The sequence below is a fragment of the Erithacus rubecula genome (genome assembly GCF_903797595.1).
Source record: "Erithacus rubecula genome assembly, chromosome: 6".
Taxonomy (NCBI): domain Eukaryota; kingdom Metazoa; phylum Chordata; class Aves; order Passeriformes; family Muscicapidae; genus Erithacus; species Erithacus rubecula.
The window spans coordinates 25,732,761-25,747,561 of record NC_136688.1 but is presented as its reverse complement, the minus strand read 5'-3'; the positions used below and the strand labels follow the sequence as shown (position 1 = coordinate 25,747,561).

The following is a 14,801-nucleotide window of genomic DNA, read 5'->3' as shown; positions in this document are numbered from 1 at the left end:
CAAATATTCCACCTTGCTACTCTTTCTGTTTCCTACAGATGTGCAAAGGTCCTGTCGGTGGTGGTGCAAGCTTGGGAGACACTCCAGACCAGGATGTCCTTAATATGCTGGGTTCTGATAATCTGAGCCGTCTGAAGAGGCTGCAGGAAAGATTTGTTGTTCCTCAGAGCATCAGAGGGCCTTGTCCACCCCCTTCGTTCCCAGGGTGCCAACAGTTCTTCAGGGACTTCATCCTCAGTGCTGGAAGGTGAGCAGCCTGTGCTGGCTGCTTCCTCTGTGAGATGTGTGGGCTGTGGAAGCACCAGCATGTTTCCCTTACAGCAGGAAGTTGTCCAGAAAGATTGGGACTAGATTATACAGGAATGATTTTTCTTCTCTAAACCCACAATATTTTCTTGGAGCTGTCAGTATTTCCTAATGCCAAGGCATGCAGTGCTACCTAGCAAGGACACATGACTGAACAAATGCTTCTTGTGTGACAGTGCATGAAGCTGAGGTGTACAGGATGAAACCAAGTTTATGGTTTTGTTTAATAAGTTTTTCACAATTCACAGCATGGGGGAATTGTCATCTATGGGAGATTTTAATCTTAAATTCAGATGTTTTATAGATTCCTCCTTTGGCAAATCAATTTTATTATCTTTATTCTGAGACTTGTTACATACCATCTCTGAAAAAGTACAAAAGAAGAGTGGAAATAAATGTGTTCAGTCAATCCTAAATCCTCTCTTGCTTTCTTATCTGTCTGTCTGTATGTCTGTCTGTATGTCTTGTATGTCTGCTAGTGCTTTTTACAACTCACAAGACAAGCTTAAAGTTTTGCAGTGTGTTAGTTGAGGTTTTACTGCTGTTTTCAGCCCAGTCTGACTCATCATCATCTTTTGCTGAAGTTACCAGTTCAATCAGCACCTGGTGGATAGTCTGTGCCTGAAGATACTTGAATTGAATGGCCTTACTCTGGTGGAGCATGACCACAGTGATGGGGAAACAGATATGGAGGAACAGGTAGGCTTGCTTTGTGCAAAAACATCTGTCAGGAATTTCTCTGAGTTGTTCCAGTAGTCAATTACTGGCTTGATTGAGTTGCTTAGAGCTTCCACCACTGTATTTACAGGACAAGAGCTTCTTAGTTTGGTTTTGTCATAACTCTGCAATTTGCTTATTTGTCTGATCCCCTTGCCACTTGCTTGCATACTTTTGGGTGCTTCATGGAACTGTCATGAGTGCACAATGGTTGTGAAAGTCTCCTCTTTAGGTTGTTATGACCTGTGTTAGGTCAATGAAATAACCAAGTCCAATTGTGGCACCCCATTGCAGTAAGTTCCTTGTTACTTTTCCATGTAGAAAGATTTTAGTTACATTGAATTTGTAGTCATCCCTGTTCATAGGTATACAGGTGTTTCTTCACTCAAGTGTGCATATCAGAGGTATCACAGCTTCTAGCCAAAGGTTCTTGGGACTTGCAGGGTAGTAGTGCTGTAAAGGAGGCAATGGGAGATCAGCTCTGCCTCTCATTGAAAGCTTTTGAATAATTTCTTCTTATGAAGAAGTGAAGCAATGGAGACAGAAGCAATTTAAAATACTTGCTAAACAAGGGTTTTGGAAACTTACCTTTATTAAAAGCAGTGATCTAGCTCCTCTTTTACATGAAGGGAGTGGAAGTTGAGCATAGGCATTTGCTCTGCCAGTGTAGGGGAGCACTGCTTCAGCTTGCTTTTCTTCATTTTAGGATGAGAAGAAGCGTTTCAGCGTGGCCCTGCTGAGTCTCCGGCTCCTCGCCAAGTTCCTGGGCTTTATTGTTTTCCTGCCCTACCGCACTGCGGAGCAGCCAGCTGGAGACTTGCAGGACTCTGCACTGGAGTTGAGAAACCAGGTTAGAAACCCAGCATTGCATTGCCTTTCTCTTGGCAGGCACTGTTTCTAGCCCCAGGAGCATTTTGGGTAGTCATGCACTTTCAAAGTGAGCCAGTGGTTCCTGGGATGGTGCTGCATGGTCCCGTGTCCCTGCTGCATATTCTGGGGTTGGGAACAAAGGAAAACAGACTTTGTGTAACCTTGAAAAGAGGGAGCAGTGCTGCAATGGTAAGGTGCTAATCTGGGTCTGTCATACCAAAACTTTCACCTAGCTAAGACAACTTATATTTATAGCATAAAATCCAGCTATCAGGATTGGTTGTGTTAGTTTTGCACCCATCTCCCAGCAGTGTGTCACTGAATGGAAGCATTAGACCTCGACTCCACTTTTTACATAGTCAGGCTTTTAGCCTTGCATTTGAAAGCCCCAGTGGGACCTTTGGTTGCAGTCATAATTTTTTTTTTACCTCTGGTCATGGGCAAAGAAGTGTTTTCATTAGCCAGAAGTCACCAGTACAGAAGATGAAATCCTAGAAAGAAAAGTCAAAATGCAGATTTAAGTTTTTCTATAAGTATCAAAAGATAACTTCAAGCCACTGGTTTAACTTCTCTTGTCCTTTAAGACCCTGCCTGTACTGGATATATTAAAACTTCTGAGACAATCTATTCGGGACCAACGTTCTATCCTCACTATTCCTTGGATTGTGGAATACCTTTCTCTTGTGGATCATGTTGCTCCTTTCCTTGATTATTACAGGAAAGTGTTTGGTCTCTTGCTGCAGGTATACAGGTAAGAGCCTGGGAAACTATATCTGTAAAGAACTTTTCAGTGAATGTTTGATTTTTATTTTTATTTTTTTTTTGGTGGTGCAAATCATGTGTACTTTTTATCTTACATAAAGCTGCAAAGAGAGCACAGCCTAAACTTGGGGTTTAATACTTGACTCAAATATGTATATATGCATATTTTATTAAGTAAATAAAATCTTTAAATCCCATTTGATCACTCTACATCTGCAGCTGGGATTGACTTTCAAGCTGCAGCTTGAATTTTGACCTTAAACCTACAAGGTTTCCCATGCCTAAATAATCTTCTAGTTTTCTTTCCTATATACATGAGGAAAATTTGAAGCACATTCTAGAGAATGGCTTGTCTAGTGTAGACTTAAGACAGGATTTTATGCAGGTACATACAAAAAAAGTAGATCTCACTCTCTTTAGGCAGATATGCAAGGAATGTGTTCATGGTGATAGTGTAATTGGTAAGTGAATGGTTTGGGAATGTTTTCCTTAATGAAAATTGACCTGCTGAAAACTGACACTCTCTCTTGCTGCTTCTGCTGCATGACAGGTCAATGGTCCTTTCTGAAGACAAGGAGATGAGCTTCCTGAACAAACTGCTGATCCTTGCAGTTCTGGGTTGGCTTTTTCAGGTAGAGTCTCCTGTGTGCATGTAACTCTTCTCTGAAGAAAAAGCAGGGCACAGAACTCAATCCAAAATAGTACTGAAATGAATTAAAGCAATTAAGTTGTTGTTTTATTGCGGGTTTTTTACACTGGTGTGAGGTTTAAACAATATCTATATTTTAGTGGAGAATTATTTTCCTTCAATGGAGTTGTGTGAAGCAACAATTTTTTTCCATTATGAATTGTAATTGCATCTGAAACACATTCTGTAGTTACTAATCTGCAACCAAATAAGAAAATTGACAGCTGATTCCTTTTAGAACTGGAAGCTCCTGTCACAAAGATGGTGTGCTAGCTGTCAGCCTTGAATTACTGGGGAATTTATTGTCTGATAGAGGGATGGTGTATGTGGACTTCTAAAATTCTTTGTGCCTCCAGCTGTAAGCAAGGTAACTACTTTAGCAGGAGCCTGTTGGAGATGTGAAAGATGCTGTTATGGGGAGGGTAAGGAAGGTTTTTGTTGCTGTGATCAAAGTTAGTCTTTAATTTTATGAAAAGTTCTCCTCAGGGCAAGAGGATCCTTAGTGCTGGGGTTCTCTTTTGTGGGTGGCAAGGTGGTGAGATTTTACTGTCCTGTTATCAGAAATGATAGAAGTTACTGACTGCCTCTTGGGTTGCAACTGCTGGGTTTTTGTTTCAGGTTCCATCAGTCCCTGAAGAGTTGTTTTTTACTACTCATGACAGGCAGGAGAGATTTGTGATGGATACTGTGACGTCCACTCAGGCTTTGGTGAGTTAGTGCAGCAGCATGTATTCTGAATCTGTGGGGGAAGATGGACCTACCACTTCCTCAGGAGCTGTAAGATTTTATCAGGAACTTGGCTTCAGGGCAGCTGCACTGAGTATATGGAGACCAGTGGATGTGATGCCCAGTTTGTCCAAGTGCCTCAATTGCAACTGTGTTATGGGTTGTGAACTCTGTGTTACAGCTCTGGGTTTTCTGTCAGGCAGGAGTCATCTCACCTGCTGCAATAATTTGCAGAACAGGTGCCAAGTTATGCTGGAGGATCATGTGCTGTTTTCCTGCAAGGTGAGCTGATAGAACCCTTCCTAGAAATAAGCAAAAGTAGTGGTGAACAGAAATAGAAAGATGGGACTGTAAGAACAAGGTTGCTGTTTGTGAGGTCACTTGTTTTCTAGTGTCATGATAAAGGGTGGCTGAACTGAAAATTATATGAGCAAGCAGGAAAGGAGTGAGGACTCTGCATGTGCAGTGTTTCAGATAATTCCTAGACATGCAAGGGGATATATGTTATCCTGTGGAAAAGGGGTATGGATGCTAAGATACATTGCCTTGGTGGATGGGATCTGAAATTCCTGTTCCTCCCATGGGCCTGCCTGTGCTAATACTGAGGTGACATTTCTCCACAGTGTGATGTCCCAGTGAGTCTGGATGAAGGCACTTGGTGTAATGCATAGCAGATGTACCTTATTTATTTTCCTCCATGGAAAGGTTTCTTCCTTATGAATAGAAGCTGCAGCAACAGTCTTGGTTCCCTACTTTAACCCTGCTTTCAGCTGGGCTTTGGTAGTGGTAAGGGGCAAAGGCTGAGCTACATTAATAAAATGAAGAGCAGCTCATTCTGTGTTGCAGGGCTGGACTGAACACTTGGGCTGCAAAGTTCATAATTTTACTGTGTATTTGGAATCCAGCTATTGTTTTAGTGAAAAGATAGCCCTGAAACCTGCCTGTGACTGCATGTATGAGATTTCTGACTTGAAGACTGTTTCTTTTGTGTGGTATCCTTTCAGCATTTCCTTCATTTTCTCACCAGGACTTTGTACCCTTGGTGGATCAACAGTTACTTTATACCTGCTGTCCCTATCTCGGTGAGTATTTCACTTATTTTTGCTATATGCATAAAACATATTAGTACGTATTTACTTTTATTTAGTCAGTTGTTTATATTTGCTGTTTGCTACTGTAAGTCCTTGGATCTTTCTTACTCCTTCTCACAACTTAAGGTCTCAGTTGTGTATGCAAGAACCTTGATAAGGAGCTGTATTGCAGAAGCTCCTGCAGCTGTGGATAGTACCTGGTGAAGCTGGGGGACTCAGGTTATATGTCAGGATAATTGATCCACACAGCTTGAATCTGGAGGGGCAGGGAAAGCACTGCTTGCCTTATTGTCCTTCTAGACTTTATAGTTCTTGCTTGCCACACTAAAAAGGAATGCATAAAAATTAACTGCTCCTTCATCTGTCTGAACAAGTCCCATGTGCTAGGGGGCTTTCAGAAGCTTCCTCTTTTCAGAGCCTTGCTGTGCCCTGTCAGTTATATGTCTGGGATGTCCCCTCTGCTTTACTGAAGCTTCTGCTTTTGTAGAAGCTGAGAGAATCTGCTCTGGGAACAGGACTGGAAAAGTGAAATTCCCTTTCTTGAGATTTGATATCAGGGTTTTTTTTCTCCTTGCTTATGAGGTTGATGATTGCTTTTCATGTCTTCCTGTACAGGTGAACTGCGTAAACTACTTGCCTCTTTTGTGGCTGGTAGTGGAGGAAAAAATGGTGGTTTTATAAGGAAAATCACTCCCACAGCTGCAGAGTCCTTAGCACCCAAGGCTTCTGTCACACAGCAGAAACTGCAGGTAATGAAACTATGGAGTCACAAGGGGAAATAGGGCAGGAGAAATTTGCTTGTGTGAGTGTAGGATTATACAGTGGTCTCTTAATGCCAAGGAAAGAATGGACCTACTGGCAGGGGGAACATTGTGTTTAACAGTCAGGTATCCTCACTCCCTGTTTTTCTGTTATAGTCATATGGCTGGGATACAGTGTGGGTGCTGAAATCCAGATAACCTCAGTAAACATTCTTGCAACTGGAACAACTACTCTTAGTTATCTGTTTCCCTCTTCTTTAAGATAGAATATTGGTGTGTTTCTCATACTTTGTTTTGGTTAGATTGTAGCTGTGCTTTCCACTGGAAGAAAAACCTGTGTAGGAGCCTAGAGGATTACCAGCCTGTAACTAAAAGAGCTTGTCCTTCCCAAAACAAGCCCTGTGTGGTGACTTACTTACTGCTAGTAAACACTGTCACAACTCTCCCATTTCCTTTAGAGATTTTTTGTAGCTTCAGAAACCCTGATAATGGGTTAAATGGTTAGAAGGGAATAGGGAATAAAACTGGGATGATGAGTGCTACAGTAGCAGAAGGTTTTGTGGAGGCAAATTGTTTTTTAATACATCTCCAGATGGTAGTTCTGTCAATTCCTGTGTTGGTGAGGGGAGGATTTGGAGGAGTGCTTTAATCAATTGTAGTGCTTTCTGTTGAACAGGTAGATTTGGAACAGGCCTTTTTCCACAACCAGCCTCCTTCCCTACGGAGAACAGTGGAATTTGTGGCAGAGAGGGTGGGATCCAACTGTGTTAAGCACATCAAGTAAGTGTTGGTCACCTGTTCTGTGGCTTAAGAAGTAACTTGACATTATAATTAGGCAAAGAGATGATCCTTTAAACATGCATATGTGGGGTAGAGAAGCTTCCCTGGGGTGTGCTGTATAGCAGAGCATCAAGGCTGTGTAAGACTGTGACCAATAACATCTGCCATTGTAAAGGGGAATTTATGAAGGGATCTAGAGAGGAGGGGAATACAATTTGGGACACTTTGTGTGTGAATGTAGTGCAGTGTTGAGGCTTTATAGCTTCTTAATGTTCAGAACATTCTTGCTAATGATAAGAAAATCTCGTATCAGAAATGACATCTGGAGGTCACTTGATCCAAACTCCTGCTCAAAGAAGGCCCAGCTTTCAGGTTACATTTATTGGCACCATTTCCAGTTGGAAAAGTTTCCATCTCTTAAGAATGAGGATTCAGCCAGCCTCTTTCTACTATGTTCCAATGCTTAATCTTCCCAGGCTTTGTGAAAAATGTTTCCTTATATTCTGTCAGAATATCCATTGTTCCAGCTTGTGCATATTCCTGTCAATCTTTAGAAGTGCTCTTCCTGGAAGTCTTATTCTGTCTTCTCTGCAACTTTGCCTTCTCCCTTCAGCTTTTTCTTTTCTCCAGGCTAGGTGAAACTGACTCCTCGTAGGTGTGTGCTCCAGCATCCCAGCTATTTTAATATTTTTTTTCTTTTCTCCTACAGTTACTCAAATTGTCAATGGCTTTCTTGTCCTGAGATCCCAAAGCTGGACACACTATTCCAGATGCAGCCTCACAGTGATGAGGGAAGCACTAACTTCCCTTGCCTTGCTGGCTGCACTGTTGGTATTGTCAGCCCAGTATAAGGTTGGCTTTCTTTGGACACTCCTAACTCACTCACCTATTGTTCTGGGAATCCCTGGGAATCCAGCTTTCTGCAGAGCTGCTCTGTAGCCAGTAGACCCCAGCCTGTACAGCTGCACAGCCAGCCCATTTCTCCCTCCTTTCACAGCCCTCCTGTGTGGCAGCCCTGCCCTCCAGCTCACAACCTTCCTCAGAGTTTGCACTGTTCTGCTGTGCAGTTTGCTGAAGCCATTAAATGTTATCAGCCCCTGAGGAATGGTGGTTGTAATGGGCTGCTGACACCTTTGAACTTCTGAGCTATCAATATGAGCTTCTGAACTATCAATTGAGCATACAAGGGTATTGCTGCCAGAAAGGAGACCTGTTACCAAATAAGTTTTTAGTAAAACCTAAAGGCTTTTGACTCCTGAGTTTTAGTACTATTTTGGTGTCTTCATTGCTGTTTCCTTCCATACATACAGAACAAGGAGCTGATACAGTACTAAATGCAGCACAATTGATTTGTTTTTAGCAGAGTGACTTATTGCATTTGAGATGGGTATCCCCCTAAACTGGGGAGAAGAGCTGGGTACAGCTAGTGTGCTCTGTTTCTTGTATTGTTTTCAGTCTGCCTGATTGTGCTTGGTTTTGTTGCAGGGCAACGCTGGTAGCAGAGCTAGTTCAGAGGGCTGAAGCCATGTTGCAAGATAAAGTGAAGGAGGAGGATGTTAATCATGACAAACTGCTTGAAGAGGTGTGCACTCATCTGTATGAGGAAGGGGCCCAGGCACTCATCAAAGGCAGAGAGTAAGGAGGAAAAGTTATTTAAACTTGTGCCTTCCCATGTCTTCTTACATCAGAATCTATAAGCCTAATTTAGCTTGGCCTATCACGCTCAGGTTCTGGTAATTACAAACCATGCCCTCTGCTCTTCTTATGGTGAGTGTCTGCTGTGCCTCCAGCCAATTAATACTGTGTTTGTGAGAGATAATAAAGTGCTGTGTGTCCTTCTGCATCCAACTCCAAACAGACATCCCCTGCAGCTATTGTATTTCCCCTCTTTGGAAAATTGATATTGCAGCTTAGTTGCTTGTAATTGCCCTTTCCTTGTCTTGTTCTTTTAGTCTGATTTATTACATTGCTACATAATGAACCTAAGAGTGTTGTCCAAGAACTTAGACTAATCCCGTGGCACACTTTCTTTCTTTCTTTTTCTTGCAGATTTTGCAAGAAAAAAGGTCCTGAGGCAGTAAGGGTGTTGTTGCCAGAAGAGACATCTGCAGCAGTATGTATTTTCCCTAAAACTTATTAAAAGCCTTGACTTTAAGTCTGGATCATTAGCATTTTTCCCATTGCTGCTTCACTTCTCCCTTAATAGCTCAGGTCAGGTGAATGGATTAATGGCCTCATGGGAGGACTGAAAGATAGCTAAGGAGAGTCACTTCTGCTGGGCTGCCTGCACATTCTGGGTAAAGTGATACTCCAGCTCATAGCTGACTAATGAGGCTAGAATGTTATATAAATTGCATTTATCTTGCAGTGATAGTGCATTTGTTTTAGCATCAACTTCCACAAGAGTTGATGAGGTTTGGAAAATCGAAACGAGTCAGTTGTATTGCTCAAACCAGCAGTTTCCATAGAGGAAATGGTGCTCAGTTTAATTGTTGCATTCCAAAATTAAGCTTTTTTTCCTCTAGACTTCTTTCTAAATTTTCACTGACTGCAGTGCTGTAACTGACAGTAAATCTATCATCTGTTATCATCCCTGTAAAGGTTTTAAGTAGTGCAGAAAGCATTGCTGTGGAACTGGCTACTGAGAAAGCCTGTGGCTGGCTCTCTGCCAACATTGCAGGTGAGTCTTTTTACCTTGAACTGGGGCTTCTAACCTGTGCATTATATTGTTTTTTCTGAGGTCAAGGGACAGACCCTGTTATTAAGTACTTGGTCCTACTTGTTTTTCTTCTAGTGGAAAGTATGCAGTTGTTCTGTCCCTCCTTTTTTTTGGAATAATAGGAATGATTTCTAGCTCTAGGTACCCTCTTTGGGGATCTTTTGGGCTTGGCCCATGGTAGTGATTTTTAGCTATGGAGTCTTGTATGATGGTGAGAGTAAAAGCTGTGGAAATTCTTCTGGAAATGTCATCTTGGCTGAAGTTGTCTTAGCACTTCCAGTGTATACAAACAACTGCTCTCTCAAACCACCTTGTGGTTCACAGAGTGCTTCTGAAACCTGTGAAACAAACATTTCTGGGACTGGGTGTGTTTTCTGTAGGCTGAAGGTAAATATTGTCCTTTTATTCTGTAATACTGCTCTGGCAACTCTTCAGAGTCTCTGAAAACCTGATTTTTCAAGAGGTTGTTCCAAAAGGCTGGGGAAGAATGTCCAAGTACCATTTGCAGCCACAGGAGTTTAGTGTTTTGGATGGTGATCAGAATATATTTTGGTAGAAGACATATGGCCTTTATGGGCAGAGTTGTTGAGCTGGTATGATCACACTGAATCAGCTTTCTACTTTGGCATTACCTTCTGGCTTAGCTACTGTGTTAAACCCATGGAAATATTTTTATGGGAAGTAAGTTGAGTTGCCATTGGTACCTGGCAGTGATGGTTGGCTGCCTTCTACAGCTGTGGGTTAGCACACCCTCTCCACATCTGCCTCTGCATGTCAAATATAGAGGGGGGTCAGAGAGAGGGGCTCAAAAATGTAAACTGTCTTTTTTCCTTATTTGCTGTGGCCCTTGGAATGATAGGCTAAGAGTGTTTGGAATTGAACCTCTGCTTCAGTGGAGACAAAAACTAAAGCAGGCAGGATTTGTTGTCTATTCTCCATAGCACTCATCAAAAGGGAAGTGAAAGCAACCTTCAACAGAATGCTGAAAGTCCCAGGATTTCCCTTGCCAGGTGTGGATGCTCTGGAGTTGAGAAGGGACTGTCCTCCAGGCTGTCAGCACTGTGCTCCATTTCCCTCCCAGATGATCAATGAGATTAAGGTACACAGTATTCACTTCCTGGCTTGCCTTTCTGTTTTTAACATTGGTATTTTTTGTGGTGTGTTTTTATTGTTATTTTGTGGGGTTTTGTTTGTTTGTTTGGGGTTTTTTTAAGAGAATGTTCTGTTTCTGAGGAGGTGGCTGTGGGGAGTGCTTAGGAAGCAGATGGAAAGTTCTCAGGTTTTTTTAACCCCTGCTTGCTGTGTCTAGATGACAGTTCCCTGTTAGGTGTGCTGTCTCAAATACAGGATTTCAGGTAGCATGGCAAGTGTGGCCTTTTTGATATGAGTAGGATGGAAACCACAGTGTGGACACCATGGTATTGTGCTCAATTTTACAATCATTTAACCTGTGTACCCCATAAAGAAAATAATTCTGAACACTTTTTTACCATTATGTATTCTGCCTATGTGTTTTGCAGCTGTTTGTCTGCTTGACAGATGAGTAATGCTGGTTATCAGTGTCATTGCTTTCCCAGCAGTTGTGTGAAAATGAGTTCACGTCCTTTAATTCTTTCTTGCTTGTACTAAAATAAAAAAAAAAGGAGAGTAAGTTGTGTGAGGCAACCTCTGGGTCAGCACTGAAGCTTCCCTGACAATATCAGAGGGCTCTGGATTTCTGTAGCATTTCTACCCTGAACTTGCTTGCTGTGCTGTCAAATTTATCTAGAGCTTTCAGTGCTAGTACTTGTAAGAAAGATGAATTTATTGCCATCATTGAATTTTACTTAATAACATTAGTGAGAACTGTGCTAGAAAATGAGATCTTGATAAGGTTGTGAAAAATCAGCTTCAATCAGTCTTATTAAATGTATATACTAACTTAGGTTCTGGTTTTGATGAGGGCCCAAGAACTATTTATGAACTGCTCTGTCACAGGTCCAAGGATCTGTTTGTGGAAGAGCAGGATACTAATGTGTGTGCTACTGTTGTCTTTCTCTTCAAGTATGTGCTCTGTGTTGCTGTGGGCCCACGGGAGGAGGGTGAAGTGGTTGACTACGTGTGGCTGGAGTGCTTGCTGGGAAGGTTGAGTCAGACACTTCGATGCAGAAAGGTAAAAAATGTAAAAATGCAAAAAAAAACCCCCTTTGAGTCACTTTGGGCTGTCTTGATATCTCTAAGCTTTTTAATTTGCCTTGTCTCACGGCTGAGTTCAGTTGAGGGGCTTTTATTTGAGCTCATATGTGCAATGTTGCACTGCATTTTTTTATGCTGTGTAAATCTGCTTGTTACTTCAGTTTGCCTTTGTGAATCCCCTTTTTATATATGACCTTTCAGTCTTTAGTGGTCTCCTTATTATACCTCTGTGCTTCTTGCTGCTAAATTGCCTGCTCTTCTCAGATTTTTTTATCCCTTTTGAAGCCTGTTTTGTCCAGTCTCCTGTATGGAGAAAAAATAGAGCTTTTTTTTTGTGTTTTCCAGTTCATGTGTCCCACAGCAGAGCAGCAGCTGGCCAAGTGCACGGTTGAATTGGCTTCTTTGCTGGGTAAGTGAGTTATGATAAGCTATTTAAGACTGAAATCTGTTATTACAGTTCTCTTAGATCCTTGAGGTCAGACATTTAAGTGTTTAGAGCTCATGGATATTTAATTCTCTTTGGTGTCAGTGAGTCTGCAGATTTTTTTCTTTCAATTTGGGTGGTAGCTCTTATTCCCTCTTACATTCTGCAAAACAGGATTGTACAGTGACTAACCACCCCTCTGATCTGTTTCACATCTCTGTTGTTTTACGTTTATTGACACCATCAGTTAAATATGGGATGTTTTCCAGTATTTCTGCCTATGAAAAATTGTGGTTGAGTTGGGCTATTTTTCGTAAAAGGAAGGGCCTTTTCCATTAAATTATGTTTTATGGCTTTTTTTTTTGGAAAGAATTTAAGTAACTTGTTTTCTGTGTATTGTGATTCCTGTGAACATTTTCAGTTCGTTTTTTTTTTCTCTTGCTCTGATGTTCTCTTGCTCTGTTTTTCTCTGAGCAGGAACTTATGATCTCAATGCAGGTGTTTTCTTCATGAACAGCCTTCTAATTTCATGGGTTTAGAACCACCTTTAGAAGTTTTATGCATAATTTGTTTCTTCAGAAGGCAGTTCACATCTGTATATTTTGAAATTTATTCTGGGGTCAGCAGTGTCAAGCTGTCCTGTTCCATTAGACTGTACCAAGGAAGAACTGGTATCTTCTGTTTATATTCATCTGCAGTTAAACACTGTTCAACTTTACTTTCACTTGTGTGAAGTCATGTAACTCTGCCTGTAGTCTAAACTATGGGCAACTGTTCAGTCTGTCTATAGACTTAAATGTTTAACTCTTTAATGTGTTACTCTTCTCTAACACTTAGGTTCTCTTTGACTAAATATTAGGCTGACTTTCAGGGCCATATTCCAACCAATTGGTGTTTTTTGTCTGAGATGTAAATCTCTCCCTATGTCATACTGTCTGTATAGTTTCAAAGCTCATAATTTTCTTTATTTCCAAACTCCAGTCCTCTTAGTTTCACTGGTTTGTACTCCCTAAATGTGCTGCTGAACCAAGATGATGACTGTAAAAGGAAATGATGCAGCTATGGGAGTTCATTTTTCATGCTTTTTTTAGTTTCAGGTCGTGTTCCTCTGAGTGTTGGGATCAAATCCCCAGAGAAGAGCCATGAGAGGCTGCGTGGAAAGAACGACCCCACCTCTGGCCTCCTAAAACTGCTGTTCTCCATCTGGAAGGAGGACTTTGGGACATCTGTGCCTGTGCAGCTGATCTTCAGCAAGAGGAACATTGGTTATCTGACAGAAGCTAAGCAGAGAGAGGTGAGGCTCACTGTGATGTGTGGAGCTGGCTGGCACTGGTGTAGGAATTCTGCCAGCCCGCAGTGCTCACTGGTGGCTCGTGTGACTGAGGCCAGTGAGGTTTGGCCACTGCTGGCCTTGTTCCTGCAGGGCAGTGAAGGAGAGGGGTGTATACAGGGCTTCTCAGGGGTTGGTGCCTGCCTGGGGGGCTCTGGGGAAGGCAGTTTTGGTTAGGAGCCAATGGCAAGATGGCCCATTTGGCCTGGGATGTTGCAAGGACTGGACACACTGGCTGTCATCAGTTGCATTCTTGTGTCTTTTATCAGCTTGCAATTCTATGTGCCTGTTGCTGTTACAAGCACCCCAACAAAAGCTGCAAATCGCCCTGTTTAGTTTCAGGCTAAACCCAGCTTATTTCAGAAGTCAAATGAATAATTTTTCACACTAATCTTGATCAGGCAGGAAATAAATTCTTGGTGTGTTTATAAACTCAGAATTTTGAGGCTTCATGACAGGATACGATCAATAATCAATACAATGCAACTAAAGGAATTCTGTTCACTCATTTTGGATGTTGCTCTTGTCCTCATTGTCACACACAGATAGATAATGTGCTTGCTCCTTTTCTCCACGTTCTGATCCACAAAGAAAAGTGTTATAAAATTATACATGGGTGAAGAAACAAGCACAAAATCCATTTTTTTTTGAGTTGTTGATATTTTCTTCTCTTGTGCAGTGGGATTTGTTCCTATTCTTGCTTCATGGTCTTACAGAACATGAACTAATGAGAACTAGTGAAATACAGAGTTGCCTGCATAGCCTTGAAGAGCTCCCTTGGCCCTCAGTAAGTAATTAGATGTGCATGAACAATAAGTGAAATAAAAAGTAAAGCTATATGAACAGACAATCCTTTTATTTCTATTTCATATAGATAAGTCCCATAACCTTCCCATCTGTTTTCCTGCTTAATGCAAAGGAAGGACTGTTTTCCAACAAGCTTGTTTCTGTTGCTAGTGTTTGGCTGAAAGCTATACTTGTGTGAATCCAACATTGCCCATGCCGTGGAAACATTTCCAAGAAAATTGTAAACAGTTTGGAGACCAGCTGGCTCAGTTACCAGCTCTCAGTTCTAGCCTGAGTGTGCTTGCTGCCTTCCAGCTGAGAATGATGTGTTGAGAAGGGTCTTAACTGACCAGTGCTGCACTTAAATCCCTGTGCCCTCTACCACCAGTGTGAGAGCTGTTAGAATGTTCTAGAGGAGTCTCACAATTCTGGCAACAATCAAAATGTAATAATCCACGTAAGTGCCTTGTGCATAAAATGGACAGTATTCCAAGGCTGGTGAGCACTTGCATGTTGGAGCTGATTTAACCATTTAAATTATGGCAGAGTTCTTGTCTGGGAAGGGTGTGGGGATCAGAGGGGAGACTGAGCATGTCTGCAAGACTTCATCATTGCAGTCAATTCTCTAGTTCATCTAGGTTTTTGCACTGGGAAACCATCAACATG

At 41.8% G+C, this 14,801-nt stretch overlaps 1 protein-coding gene across 2 annotated transcripts in view; it reads left to right on the top strand.

Annotated features, from left to right (window-relative positions):
* The window catches only part of CDAN1 (codanin 1), a 35,054-nt gene that overhangs the window by 14,809 nt on the left and 5,444 nt on the right, over nucleotides 1-14,801 (top strand). For both annotated transcript variants that reach the window (XM_079308012.1, XM_079308011.1), the window contains exons 11-27: nucleotides 39-247; nucleotides 891-1,005; nucleotides 1,730-1,873; nucleotides 2,478-2,644; nucleotides 3,206-3,287; nucleotides 3,962-4,051; nucleotides 5,097-5,151; nucleotides 5,776-5,909; nucleotides 6,598-6,701; nucleotides 8,187-8,336; nucleotides 8,751-8,814; nucleotides 9,303-9,381; nucleotides 10,362-10,519; nucleotides 11,465-11,572; nucleotides 11,941-12,004; nucleotides 13,111-13,313; nucleotides 14,029-14,136. In XM_079308012.1, the coding sequence (XP_079164138.1) occupies nucleotides 39-247; nucleotides 891-1,005; nucleotides 1,730-1,873; nucleotides 2,478-2,644; nucleotides 3,206-3,287; nucleotides 3,962-4,051; nucleotides 5,097-5,151; nucleotides 5,776-5,909; nucleotides 6,598-6,701; nucleotides 8,187-8,336; nucleotides 8,751-8,814; nucleotides 9,303-9,381; nucleotides 10,362-10,519; nucleotides 11,465-11,572; nucleotides 11,941-12,004; nucleotides 13,111-13,313; nucleotides 14,029-14,136 (2,034 nt within the window). The remainder of the gene's footprint in view (nucleotides 1-38; nucleotides 248-890; nucleotides 1,006-1,729; nucleotides 1,874-2,477; nucleotides 2,645-3,205; nucleotides 3,288-3,961; nucleotides 4,052-5,096; nucleotides 5,152-5,775; nucleotides 5,910-6,597; nucleotides 6,702-8,186; nucleotides 8,337-8,750; nucleotides 8,815-9,302; nucleotides 9,382-10,361; nucleotides 10,520-11,464; nucleotides 11,573-11,940; nucleotides 12,005-13,110; nucleotides 13,314-14,028; nucleotides 14,137-14,801) is intronic.